Below are 14,635 nucleotides of genomic sequence, written 5' to 3' on the forward strand. Positions count from 1 at the left end.
GGTGGGTGGGAGAATTAAGTGAGGTGACATCCTTGACAGTCTCCATTGGAGCTGCAGTAAGGTGCTCAGCAGGCTCTGGTGGAAGGAGGAGGCCTTGTCCTCTGACCTGGGGTCCTGCAGGAAATACCTCTCACCTCCAGTTGCAGAGCTGAAGGGTCAGGCTTGGTTCCAGGTGGCACTGGGCAGGGGAGGCAGAGAGACCCTAGAGCCTGTACCCTGCTACCCCCAGCTCTGTGCAGGGTGGAGGGGGAGTGTTGAGCTCACTATGAGACTGGGCTTGGAGGATAACCCTGAGGAGTGGTGGGCCCTGCTTCCTGTGGAATAATTGATGCAGAGTGAGGGACTTGAACGTCTCCTCCCTCCATCCATCCTCATTCTCCCCTTCTTTGCTTCCTGTGAAGCCCTTCTTAGGAGCCACACTCTAGAGCACAGAGCCTGAGATAGGATAGGATCCTGAGGCTGCCCCTGGCTCGGCTGGAGGTCTAGGGCGAGTTGTACTTCCTCTCTGGGCTGCTGCCTGCTCATCTGTAAAATGCGGGTGGGGGCAGGAGCCTCTTCCTGGGGTGGATGGAAGATGCAGTGGGTGCAAGCTGGGGCCTGGCAGGTGGATCAGCCAGAACAGAGATCCAGAGGGTCAGCGAGAGTAGCCTGATGTCCCTTCAGCCAGGCTGGGCTGGTAAGCAAGTGGGCTGGTTTGGGCAGGAGGTGGGCAGACAATAAACACTCACACCCAAGGAAGCAAGTGATGGGAGGTTCTGGAAAGGGCAAAGGAGGCTGGGGGCTGCCCTACCCTGGTGATCTAGGAGGGCATCTCTAAGTAGCTGAATTGTGTGGGCCCAGGGGCTGGGCTTAGTCCAGCAGCTCCTGCTGTGTCTTGGCCATTGTGTCTGTGACACTGGGGGCAGGAAAACAGAGCTCAGGAACCTTTCTTGTTTGTCCACTTTACAGTCATTGTAAAAGGACTCCAGGTGCCCTCAAGGCCTGCTGGTAACCACCCCGAAGAATACGAAGAATAGGAGGCTGCTGGGAGCATCAGAGCTGCAGCATTGTCTGAGCTGTTTGCTTGGGCCTGTAAACATCCTGTCCAAACAGGGCGCCTGGTGGGGACGGCCAGCTCGCCACCCTCCTGCCAGCTGTACACATTTTTTTCTGCAGCATTCCCAAAGCCACAGTTCTTTAGGGCTTTGGTGTCTGGGAGAGGGGACTGTCTAGAGGGGTCACGACCTCGCGGCTGGATTGTTCAGGGCACCCATTGTCCTGTGAGCAAAGGAAGTTGGAATCCTCGGAATCTCAGAATCTTTTTATAACGGAAGGTTTCTTGAATGGCCAACACCTGCATATGATAAGAAACACATAAAAAATACAAAAGGGGTAAACAGTGAAGTGTCATTTGCTTCCTCCCTTCCCATGGCCAGGTCTCTCCTCAAGGCAACCACCTACCAGTTTCTTGGGTCTCCTTCCAGAAATACTGGAAACATCCCATTACAAAGTCAAGTAGTCCCTAATTCATGATATTCACATTATACATACTATTATATGTAGTACATACATACATATTATACATTTTATTCATACGCATCCCTTTAAAAATATAGTGGCTTATACATGCTGTTCAGGATCACGTCTTTTCTTAATTTCTTCATAGTATATTCAGAATTTGTTCCATTTAAGTGCATGGAGATCTTACTAATTCTTTATAACATCTGCATAAGATTGGACAGATATAACATCACTGATTTGATTACTGCTCTATTGATGGGGTTCTGGTTGTTCCGGACCTTTGCTGTCACATACTTGGCTGCAGCAAGCATTCATGACGGGGCATGTGTGGGCCCCTGGGGCCATCTGTTAGATTAGATTTCTGTAAGGGGAAATGCTGGGTCATATTTCTTTGTAACACTGCAATGCATTCTTTTCTTTTTATTGTAAAATACACATAACATAAAAAAATGGCCATTTTAACTTTTTTGAAGTGTGCAAATGAGTGGCGTTAAGTACCTTCGTATTACTGTGCACACATCCCCATCACCCGTCTCCAGAAGCTTTTCATCTTTGCAAACAGAAACCTCGTGCCCATCAAATACATCCTCCGCGCCCTCCCCCCAGCCCCTGGTAACCTCTACTCTGCCTTTTGTCTCTAGGAATTCACCTTTTCTAGGTGTCCCATGTAAGTAGGATAATACAATATTTGTCCTTTTGTGCCTGGCTTATGTCACTTTTTGGGTCACGTTAAAAAAAAACGCTTTTAGTCTTTGGTCTTTGTCTTAGAATTTCCTGATCATACTACTTTTTTCAGTAATTTGCTGTGAAGGGTTTGTGAATAAAAGAGCATATGAGACTTAAATAAACAGTTAAAGAAGCGTTTAAAGCAAGTAGCCAGGAAAGCACCTGCCAGTGCAGACAGAAGCCGTGGCCTGCCTGCCCTGACCTTTCTCCCTACAGTTACCCCCATTACTTAGACTTTTACCACCTAAACAGTCATTGTGTATCTTTTCCTGTTTGTGGATTTCGTATAACAGGCAACATACAGCATCCTTCTGGGACTTGTTTCTTCCCCTCAAGGTCCCGTCTGCATCCATGTCACCGTGTATGGTTGTAGTACCCTCATCCACAGTGTGTGGTCATTCCATGGCTGCCTCACCCTTTCTCCTGTCAATGGGCACTTGGGTTATTTCCATTTTGGGGGCTACTGTTTGTGGGTCTCCAGGTGGAGACCACGGGATACCTGCTTCTCCTGGGCATGAACCCAAGAATGACATCACTCCATTGTTGGGTTTGTGTATTTTCTGCTTTACTAGATGATGGTAAATAATTTTCCAAAGTGCATTTATTCTCCTTCTGCTACTTAGGGATGTCAGAGGCAGGGTTCCTGCCAGAGTCAAGGTCATGGTCTTCATGCTGACAGGGTCTGGAGCCCTGATCCTGGGAGGCACACCATGGCAGAGCGTTTGGAAGCCAGGCTGATCTGGCCCATCACTGTTAATCCCAGGAAGCCAGAGAAAGCCTGCTGGGCCAGGGCTGCAGCTGTCCCAACAGGAGATGGCCTTCACTTCTCTGTCCAAAGGGCTTATGAATAACTGGCAGGTGAGGAAGGCTAAGCTCCATCTAGGCCTGGGCTCAAAGTTGCAAAGTGGACAGAAATGGGGGAATCCAAGAGAACATAGAGGAAAGCAGAAGAGGCTGGGGGTGGATTGCTGAGAGCTCACTGGCTCCTTCTGCTAAATTGATTATCATCCTATCCATCCATTTATTGGTCTGCTCCTTTGTTTTTTAATTAACTGGAGAGTAGTCACCAAACACCTCCTTTGTGCCAGGGAGCAGGAGAGACTATTTACTGAGCACCTGTTTGCCAGGCACTGAATCTTCTCACCTCCTCAATGAAATGCAGGCAGGGAGACATTATTTGCCCATTTTACAGGCAAGGAAATAGAGGCTCAGAGGATGAATGACCTGCTCATGACCCCCAGCTTGTGAGGGGTGAGCCTGGCTGGATGGCCATGCCCACAGCAGTGCAGACCTGCTCCTGCTCATCTCTGGGACCCACTGTAGAATCTGCTACATAAAGGTGGCGTGAGCAAGAGGCATAGGCCATGGTTTGAATTCTTCTCCCTCATTTTCCTAAGCTTGTGCCCCTAGGCTATGTATCTTAAAATGCTTAGGTCTCTAGTTATACATCTGGGAAATCAAGATGATCATGGATGTCATGTTGTTGACAGAATCTTTACATGAGATGGTATTCACCAAGAGCCTGAAGTACTCCAACCCCAGATTTTATCAAGTACCAGGTCTTTGCTGGGCACTGGGAGCCCTGAAATGACTTAGACCCATACTTGGCCCCCTCAGTCTGATGGTTGTGATAGGCATTTCAGTGATAGTGATGTCACGGTGGGAGGATGTACCAGGTGCTCATGTGAACAGAGCCAGAGGCATGGTCTGTTTGTTCTGCCCCGGAGCAAGATGGGAGCTTGCAGGAAGAGCAGTCAGAGAGGCAGGTGGTCACATATGGATTGACTCCTTAAGGGTGGGTAGTTATTTGTTAGTTGGACGTATACAGGAAGGGCATTCCCATCATGGAACAGCATATGCAACGCCATAGTGGCAAGAAAAGCATTAATGTCTAGGGTAGATGAGTAAGAACTGGGATGAGTCTGGGCTGTGTTGTGAAGGCCCTGATTGTCACACCAGGAAGAGGTGCTTTATTCCATAGGGTGGTGGCCTTCCGGTGGGGTTTGTGGATGAAAGGGGGCTCCCTGAGGTGACTCAGGGCCAGTGAAGGCCAGAGCACTCATTATGAGGAAAACTAAGTAGGGTGATGTGATGAGGGTTGGGGTGGAGGTTAGTTGAAGAGGAAGTCAGGGAGTTTCTCTCTGAGGAGGTGGGAACATTGAGGGAGATGGGACAGCCCTGTAGAGAATGGGGTGGAACAAACCACATGGGGAAAAGACAGAGGATTCCAGGCAGAAAGTGTGGTATGTGTAAAGGCCTTGGGGCAGGATTGAGCCTGGGGAGTTCAAGGAGTGGAGGGAGTGAATAAGAAAGGGAGTCAGAGGAAGGAGAGTGTGGGGAGGTTGGCAGTGTCATATAATGTAGGTCTTTGCAGAGAAAGTGGGGATTACTGGGGGCCTGTATGTAGACGAGAGACACAATCTGATTTCTATTTGCGGACAGTCATTCTGGCACCATCTGGGGGATGGACTGGAGGACAAAGGGGGAGCAGGGTGCCTGTTGGGCAGAGATGGTGGTGGAATGAGGGGCGAGGTGGGTGGCCTGGGATGCACTTTGGAGGTGACCCTGTAGGAGATGGATTGGAGGAGGGGGTGAGGAGCGAGGGATTGGCCAGGAGGGTCCCGAGATAGGCATGGGTCCTTCACTGACACAGGTAAAATCTCAGGAGAGGTGGTTTTGTGACACCCAGTCGCTGAACGGATTCTGGCTGTGGGACCACCAGGGAGATTCCCAGTGGTGGTTCCTTAGCCAGCAGGGCAGTGTGTATGTGCTCACGAGAGAAAGGCTGGAGACAGACGTTGGCAGGGGGTGAGATGAAGGCATTTGAAGAAGACATTTGAAGAGCCTGAATGTGATTGGCCAGGGCCAAGGTGTAGATAGAGAAAAGACCCTACGATTGGAACTCTGAAAGGTAGTGCCCAGGAACTGAATAGAACCAGAGAGAGATAGAGGCTGGGGACCTTAGGGGTGTGGCCAGGGAAGCAGACCTGGAGGAGAGTCCTCTGGGCTGAGCCTTAAAGCACTGGGGTAGAGAAGGGGGTTGGGTTCCTTGGATGAGGAGATGGGGGTACATGTTTTGTTTGCTGGCCCTGCCTCCCACGTCTTGGGTGGTACCAGGCAGTGCCATGCTTGGCCTCTGTACTAATTCCGCACTTGCTCCAAGTAGGTAGCTTGCCCAGCATAAGGGGTCATGGCCCCTGAGTTCCTTTGTCTGAAAAGGAGGGAAGCCAGGGTGGGAAAGGCCAGGAGAGAATGGTGGGAAGTTTGCCAAGCACAGGCCGAAACCTGGCATGTGATCAAGGAGGGGGCAGGAAGAGAACACCACTCAATCCACAGGGAAGCGGTTTGGTGATGGTTAGATTCACAGAGAGGGCCTTCAGGATCAGCTGCAACAAGTCACCCATGCCACAGACGTGGGGAAGCTGAAGAGGGGAGGGGAAATCAAGGCTTGGGATTTCCAATTTCCTATCTGATCTGTAAAGTAAGTATAACAACAGTTCTTGCTCAAAGTAACTGTGAGGATGTAAGTGCTTGGACCTGGGCCTGGCTGATTGCTAGCCCTCAGTTCATTTCAGCTGTCACTGTTGCCCTGAGAGGGTGCCTGTCTCATGTTGTCTGCCTAAGACCCAGGGATCTGTTGCAATCTCCTAATTTCTGTAAGGCTATCTTGGAGGAGGCCTAGGGAGAAAGAGTTCCATTCAGTAAAAGAAAGGAAATGTGAGCCTGAGCTGTGCAGGAAAGGGACAGGCTGCCTGGGTAGAGTGATCTCCCCATCACCAGAAATATTCAAGCAAGGTGAGGCTCCCATGTGCCCAGAGTGAAAGGAGAGAGGATCAGCCACTGAGTGCTGGCATCACTCTCAGTGGCCACAGAGACTCAAGTGATAGTGCAGAGGATGGAACAGCTGACAAAGTAGTCTTACAAATGAACAAGAGGATCTCACATAGGGATCAATGCTGTGAGGAGATCTGAAAGCGAGGGAGTGCTAAGGAAGGAACTGGGATGATTGGATATGCTGTCTTTTGCCATACAGGTATTTTACACTTTTAGTAGTCAATTGTATTCAACTTTTCCTTTTTGCTTTCCTTTATTTCTTCACCCCCCCCCCCATTTTATTGAGATATAATTGACATATACTATTGTGTAAGTTTAAGGTATACAATGTGATGATTTGATACACTTGTATATTGTGAAATGATTACTACAATAAGGTTAGTTAACACATCTATCACCTCACAGTTACCATTTTTGGTTGTTGTTTGTATTGTAAACATTCAAGATCTACTCTCATAGCAACTTCCAAGTATACAATAAAGTATCATTAACTACAGTCATCATGCTGCACTTCAGCTCCCCAGAACTTACTCATCTTATAACTGAAAGTCAATATTCTCTGACCAACATCTCCTCATCTCCTCCCAACCTCCCAGTCCCTGGTAGCCACCAATTTACTCTGTCTCTGTGAGTTTGGTTTTAGATTCCACATGTAAGCAAGATCATATAGTATTTGTCTGTCTGACTTATTTCATTTAGTATAATGCCCTCCAAGTTTCACCCATGTTGTTGCAAATGGCAGGATTTCCTCTCTGTGGTTCAGTAATATTCCTTTGTATACATATGCCTGTATCTATCTATCCATCTATCTAGACATATGCTACATTTTCTTTATCCATTCATCAATTAATGGACTCTTAGGTTATTTCCATGTCTTGGCTATTGTAAATAATGCTTCAGTGAACACAGGGGTACAGATATCTCTTTGAGTTAGTGCTTTCACTTCCTTTGGTTAAATAGCCAGAAAGTGAAATTACTGGGTCATATAATAGTTCTCTTTTCAATGTTTTGAGGAACCTCTGTATTGTTTTCCATAGTGGTTGCAGCAATTTACATTTCCACCAACAGTGCTCTGTTCCTTTTTCTCCACGCTGTTACCAACACTTACTATCTCTTTTTAATAAAAGCCATCCTACAAGGTGTGGAGTGATACTCATTGTGGTTTTGATTTGCATTTCTCTAGTGGCTTTGATGAGCACCTTTTTCATAGACCTGTTGGCCATTTTGCATGTCTTTGGAAAAATGTCTGTTTTGGTCCTTTGCCCATTTTTAAATAAAAATATCTTTTTGCTGTTGAGTTGTATTTCCTTATATATTTTGGATATTAACCCCTTATCAGATACATGGTTTGAAAGTATTTTCTCCCATCCTATAAGCTGCCTTTTCATTATGTTGGTTGTTTCTTATTCTGTACAGAAGCTTTTTAGTGTGACGTAGTCCCACTTGATTTTTGCCTTTGTTGCTGGCTTTTGGTGGTGTTACCAAAAAATAGTTGTCAAGACCAATGTCAAAGATATTTTCCTCTATCTTTTTCTCTAGGAGTTGTATTGTTTCAGGTCTTAATTTAAGTCTTTAATTCATTTTGAGTTGATTTTTGTATATGATGTGAGATAAGGGTCTAATTTCATTCTTCTGTGGATTTTATTTCTAGAGAAGGCTCTCTTTATCTTAAAATCATTTTGTTAGGTTTTCTTCTCATACTACCTTGATACTGGAATTTATTTTTGAGTGTGGTGTGAGGTAGGTCCTAACTTAATATATTCAATTCTTTCCCCACTGAGTTTGAATGACATTTTTATCATACCCTAAATTCCCATATGTACATATTTCTGTTTCTGAATTGTTTTCTATTGCATTGACTGTCTATTTAGTCAACAGAACTTCAAAAGGTGTTTTTTTTTTTCAGAAATTTTCTTGGGTAGTTTTAGACATTTCCCATTTTGGATGAATTTTAGAATACACTTGACAAATTTCATGACAAATTATGTTGGTACTGTGGATTGCATTGACATTGTAGGTTAAATAGAGAATTGGCATCTTTAACGTATTGAATCTTCTCATCTGGACACAAGGTATAAATTTCTAATAAAGTATACTGCTATATCTGTTAGACAATTTTTTTTCTCATGTAGATTTAGCATTTTACCATAGATTTATTTCTAGGTTTATTTCTGTTTTTCTATTACCTTTCCTATTTAATTGTTGGTGTATAGGGTAGCCACTAATTTGAGTATGTAGGTTTTGGTTTTGGCTATATAGTAATAATTATTAATTAGTTTTCATTTTAATACAGTGTTAATTTTGATTCCTTTGGATTTTCTATAAAAGTGAAACTATAACATCTGCAAATAATGACCATCATCTCTTCCTTTCTAAAATTCTACTGTCTTTTTTTCTTGCTTTATTGCATCTGCTAGTATCTGTAGGCCAATGCTAAGCAGCAGAATATCAGTAGGCATTTTTTTCGTATTTCTGACTTCAGTGGGGCATGTGTCTGATGTTTGACATTGAGTGTGATGTTTGTTACTTGTTTCTGGTAGGTACTAGTTAAGTTTTTTTTTTTTCTTTTCCCTTGGTGCCCAGAATATTCTTTAGGGTGTTAGTAAAGCTTATTTTCCTTGTTTTACAGAAGAGGAATTGAAACTTAGACAAACTTAATGACTTGAAGTGCCCACTAAACCCATGAAACTGATAGTTCTTAATGAGTTCTTACTCTGTTCCTGAAACTTGTAGGCTACATTGTTTAGGAATTGTAGGAAACAATTGTAGGAAATGTCCCTACATTGTTTCTTAACCGTGCTGGATTATGTGAACTGCTCAAGGACATTTAGATGTCCTTGTAGGCTTCAGCAGCTGTGCAGCTATAGGTCCTTCAGCAGAGATGGATGCTGAATCTTTCTGGGGGAGAAATGGCTATACATGTTGCACTAAGATGTAGCATAGGCTCAAAGTAATTCCATTGCACCCTGCTGCCCTTAGCATGCATGTAGAAGTTCCAGAAGAGCTTTATCTTTCATATCACTTATTTTCAGACATCAGAGGCAAATGGTTGAGTTAAGTATACTTATTTCCTGGCACCTTACCCCTTAATATCTTTGCAAGATTTTTGTTTTATTTGTGTATTTATTCCCTTTTATCCCCTTTCCCCATTGCTATCCCTCTGTTGCACTATAGGCAACAGTTCTCTTCGGTTTAATCTGTGTGTGTGTGTCTTCCTTTTTCTTTTTCTTTTATACATTCTTGGAAAATGTGTGCTGTAATTTTGTGTCCGGTGTTTTCAATGTGTGTAATGAATCTCACTTGGTTTCCGCCATTTCCCCTTCAGTGCTGTGCCACTTAACATTGCTGCACGTACACGTCCAGCTTCGTGTTGTTGCATGTACATCTGGTGTGTTGTTTCTGACAGCTGTGGAGTCCTCCATGGAGAATCTTCCCAAATTCTATTCATCTACTCCTCCAGTGATGAACAACCAGGCTGCTTCCAACCCACTTCCACAAATAATGCTAGTGTGCATCCTTGTACTGATTGCATTATGGGCCTGGGTGAGGACTTACCTGAAATGTACATGCAGGAGCGGGACTGTTGGGTCCTAGATCGTACATATACGTAATTAGGTAAGTTTTGCCAGGTCTCCTTCCAGACTGGTTGTGCTAGTCACCATCCCACCCCCAGGGTCCAAGGTTCCTACCTGTGCCTGGCATTTATCACTCTTTCTGATTTTTCATTCAATAGATATTTTACTTTGGGGTTGTTCTTCTCTTGTTAATTTTCAGGTTGTTATCTTTTCTTGGTAGCAATTATTTGTCAATTTTAGACATTCCAGAAATGTCTCCTAACCTGTGAGTGGTCTATTATATTTGTCTATGGAGTTCTTTGTTGTACAGAGAATCTTAATTTTGAGGAAGGCAAATTCATCAATTTTTAATCCTGTGGTCTGTGCCTTTGAGTTTTAAGATATTCTCCCTTACTCCCCCACCGTGCCGCCCACCTTCCCCAGGTGCAGGTATTTTCTCCATTAACATTCCCAGATGAGTTGAAACCTCCATTGCTGCTGCTGTCATTGTTCTTTTATGTCTTGTCCTGTCTCGGTGTCTTCGGTCAGGTTCCACCGAAGCAGAGCCCAAGTTGGGGATTCTTGTGCACATGGTGGTTTGTCTGGAGAAACTTCCTGGGGAGGGGGATAGAGAAGGAGCCGGACAATCCCCTGGGGAGCTCTGGAGTGTGAGTGGCCCCATAGGGTTATCACCTTTGAGATGGGGCTGGGCTTTTGTACCCTCACAAGTTGGCGATTGGCCATTCTCCTTCCAGCCCCATCCCTGAGGGGTGGACTTAACCTCCCAGGCAGTTCTCCATTGAAGGTTGCACTTTTGAGCTGCTAACAGCCACACCTGCACAGCAGTGGGGGTGCATGCATGAGTTACATGCCCAGTAACGGGGATCTGGATGAGCACCAGCAGCATGTACTATGTTCGCTGACCCTAGACACCTAGGAACTGTACCCCTCCTCCGGGGTGGTGACTCTGCCTGTGTTGCCACCTACAGTCTCCACAAAGGACCTGATCGAGACATGCTGTGCGGCTGGACAGCAGTGGGCCATTGACAACGACGAGTGCCTGGAAATCCCTGAGAGTGGTGCTGAGGGCGATGTCTGCAGGTAGGATGGGCCCCCGGGGTAGGCAGAGCTGCCCACTCGCCTTCTTCAGGGCCCTGCTTGCCTTGGCCCCTGGGCCCCAGTAGTGCAAGGTGAACATCTGCCTTCAGGTGCATGAGGGTGATTGTGTGCGGCTGCTGTGGGCCAGCCGGCCGAGCTTTCCCCAGGTGGGGAGAGACTGGTCCCAAGAATGAACAATCCACGTAAATTTGTAGCTGGCCTGATGAGCATAGTCAGAAGAGAGCACAGTGTGGAGCCCATTATCACCTAGAAACAGGTGCTTCTCTCCCCACGTACTGTATTTGCTGTGGGCAGTGCTCTGTCCACATGAGTTTTCCCTCCTCAGCTTTGAGCCAGGGATCTTCAACTCTTTCTTTCCCTACTTTGCTACTCCGGGCTTTCAAAAAGGCTGGCCTCTCACTGGCCTCTGCTGCCTGTGCCAATGGTTTCTTCCGACTAGAGTGTTCTCGGCAAAGGAATCATTTATACCCGTGTCCTCCCTCAGCCAGGCCCCGAAGATGTCTTGGTCAGCCATTCACCCCTTCTTTTTCCCAGGGATGCCATCTTTTCCAACCTGCTGATTTTTCCAGAAAAGGAAGACAAGGTTTAGAGAGGTGAGGTGATTCGCCCAAAGCCAGACAGCTCATTGGGAGCATGGCCAGGATTAGACCTCACCTTTCCTGATGGCCAGCTCACCATACTGCCTTTAGAAATATTTAATTCTAACCTTGTCCATTTCCTTTTCCTTCTGTTGCTCCACCAATTTGGGGTTACTTAGGAATTAGCGTATATAGCATTCAGGAATTTTGAGCAAAGTGGCCTTTGTGGGTTCTTGTGTCTCTCTTGTGATGGGAAGCACTGCTTCATAGATGGCTAGTTCTGTCACTGGACAGCCTGTGCTGGGATATACCCTTCCTCAAGTGCGGCTGATCCCCGCCTCCCCGTGACCCCCTCCACTTCGTGTTCTGGTTCATCAGCTGCCTCTGACCCAGGGCAGTCCTAAAGGTATTGGGAGGCATGACTCAGATTCTGGATGCTGGATTCAGGGCAACCTACCTGCCCGGCGCTTCCTGGGATTGGGGCTCCCTATCCTTCTTGGCCCTGGGGGTGGGGCTTGGAGAGCAACCCCTTGCCCCCATTGGTCAAGAACACGGCACAGAGTCCAGTGGGGCCCAGGCCTGTGTCTTCTTGGTCACACCTAGAAATGAAACGCATGCCGCTCTGTGGGGGATGTGCTGGCCTTGTTGATGCCCCTGTCACCAGCACTGGCCCCACTCACAGTGGACTTGAGGCAGGGGCTTCTCTTCTCAGATTCCTTCTCTGTGAAATGAAGTCCATCTTCCCTCCTGGGGAGGGTCACTGGGAGGATGGGAGTGGGTGCTCCAGTGGGGCTGAGGCGCGCCTCTGTTGCAGGACAGCCCAGAAGCACTGTTGCGTGTCCTACTTGAAGGAGAAGAGCTGCATGGCTGGCATCGTGGGGGCCAAAGAGGGCGAGGCCTGTGGGGCCGAGGACAGCGATACCTGTGGCGTCTCCCTGTACAAGGCAAGCCCCACCGCAGCATTCTTAGCCTGGGCCTAAAGGTCTTTGAGGGGTTGGGCTCCCCGAGGGGCTTCTTTGTGGGGAGTGACACTCATGCCCGGGATCAGGGCAGAGGGCTCTTCATCTGGATAGAAAACAGCAGCAGCGACTATTGTATCAGCCAGTTAATTCAGGAATATTTATTGAACACCACTGTGTGCTGGGCCCTGTTTTAGGAATTAAGGATGCAGAAATGAATAACATGAAAATCCCTGCCTTCATGCGGCTTTCATTTTTGTTTTTGTCCCTTTGTGTCTGGCTTATTTCACAGAGCATAATGTTTTCAAGGCTCATCCACATAGCCTGTGTCAGAATTTCTTTCTTTTCAAGACTGAATAATACTCTGCTGTGTGGATAGACCACATTTTGTTTATTCTGTCATCCACCAAAGGACATGTCGGTTGCTTCTGCCTCTTGGCTCTTGTGAATCTGGGTGTAGCCTGGGTGTGAGCCTGAGTGTAGAAGAGCCCGTCTTCTGAGGACACACAGTATTTCCACTCACTGTGCACCAGCTAGAACTTAGGCCAGTGGCCACACCTAGCTACATGGGAGGCTAGGAAATTAGTCTTTATTCTGGAAAGGTTGTGTGTGCCACTGAAAATCGGGAAGAATGGGAAAACAGACATGGGTGTCTGTGGCTCTGTGCAGCAGATGAGGGCAGCAGGACCTTTTCAGGACACATCACTGAAGGAGATGTTTGGGGGAGAGAAGGAAAGGAATTGAAGAAGCCACAGTGTCACAAGCCCAGATGGCTGTGCCAGGGACCTCTGGAGGAGGGTGCCATGGGGAGAGGAATTTTGACTTTGGTTTTTGTCATGTTGGGATTAATTTGTCCTAAAAACAACCAATACTAGGGAAAGGCCTTTGGTGACAGGTAAGCTCAGAATTCCATTTGTGTCTATATATTTGACTCCAGACCAGTCTTCTTTTCTCAGCTTCACTTTCTCCATCTATAAAATGGGGATGAAGTCCATGTCTTACAACATGGCTGTGAGATCAGAAGTAATGCAAACTAAGTATTTATTAAGCACATGGTGGGTCTTCACTGAGTGGATGTGTTCACCATTGGGAGATGTAGGTCTGGAGTATCAGTGAGCTATTGCTGTGTGACAAACCATCCCAAAACATAGTGGCTCACGGCTGGCTCAGTTCACGGGTCAGAGTAGTTTTGCTGACCTGGGTCATGCTCAGCTGATTCTGGCTGGGCTCACTTACATATCTGCCACCAGCTGATGGCTCTAGCAGCACTAGGTGATCTAGGATGGCCACACAATAGTTTAAACAAATTAAATATTTTATATTCAGAGGTAGGCACACTGGGAGAGAGGTGGATCTACATCTACATGATATCTTCAGGCACCCAGGCTTCTATTTTCATGCTAGGTCATCTTCAGCTTCTAGCTTCCATATTCAAAGTCACCTCATGAGCCAAGATAGCTTCTAGAGCTCCAGGTATCACATCTGTTCCAAAGAGGAGGAAGAGAGAGAGCAAAAATGGTGTACTTCCAAGTGGAGTCAGCCCCAGTAAAAAGCTCTCCTGAAAGCTTCACTCAGTGACTCCTACCTCTAACATCATAGAACTCTGGGAAATAATGACTTTTAGGCAGCCTGAATAGAATTGGCATCTGCTAGGAAATATGGGGGGATTAATGGATATGTCTGGGGGTAAATCTGTCATTCCTTTCCCAAGAGGCCATTTATTAATTATCGCAAAAACCTTACATTGGCCCTCCTCTGAGTCAGACATGGGAAATGGAGACAGATGACACCTCTGTCCTCAGAGAGCACATACCAGGCAGAAGGAACAAGACAAAGATGAATTCATTCCCATCTGTCAGCCTATCCCCTGAGCCTGGTGCTGGGCTGCTTCCTGGGGCCCCTGAATGATGACCCCACTGGCCCATGGGGAAGGCTGGTGGGCTCTGAGGGGCCAGGCGTGGGCAGTGACAGTGTCTCTCTCCCCAGCAATGCTGTGACTGCTGTGGCCTGGGACTCCGCGTGCGGGCCGAGGGCCAGTCGTGTGAGTCTAACCCCAACCTGGGCTACCCCTGCAATCACGTCATGCTCTCCTGCTGTGAGGGCGAAGACCCCCTCATTGTGCCCGAGGTCCGCCGGCCTCCAGAGCCAGAGGCCGTACCCCGGAGAGGTTGGTGCTGCTCCCCAGGGCTGGGGCATATGGACCCGTTGCATGAGGGGATACAGCTGTTGGGGCTTGTAGCCAAGGCTGGGTGCCCTCTGACCTTCCATGGGTCCCTGGGTCCACTGTCACCTGTGGCTTGAGACACAAGTTCTGCTCTAGACAGGGTTCTTCTGTGGCCTCTGATGGTGGTCTCTGCCCTGTTAT

General features: G+C 47.1%; 1 protein-coding gene across 2 annotated transcripts in view; it reads left to right on the forward strand.

The window, feature by feature from the left end:
• The window catches only part of FBLN2 (fibulin 2), an 82,558-nt gene that overhangs the window by 41,587 nt on the left and 26,336 nt on the right, over positions 1-14,635 (forward strand). For both annotated transcript variants that reach the window (XM_036911490.2, XM_036911491.2), the window contains exons 3-5: positions 10,604-10,715; positions 12,126-12,255; positions 14,257-14,437. In XM_036911490.2, coding sequence (XP_036767385.2) covers positions 10,604-10,715; positions 12,126-12,255; positions 14,257-14,437 — 423 coding nt within the window. The remainder of the gene's footprint in view (positions 1-10,603; positions 10,716-12,125; positions 12,256-14,256; positions 14,438-14,635) is intronic.

The sequence above is a fragment of the Manis pentadactyla genome, chromosome 1 (assembly GCF_030020395.1).
Source record: "Manis pentadactyla isolate mManPen7 chromosome 1, mManPen7.hap1, whole genome shotgun sequence".
Classification (NCBI taxonomy): Eukaryota; Metazoa; Chordata; class Mammalia; order Pholidota; family Manidae; genus Manis; species Manis pentadactyla.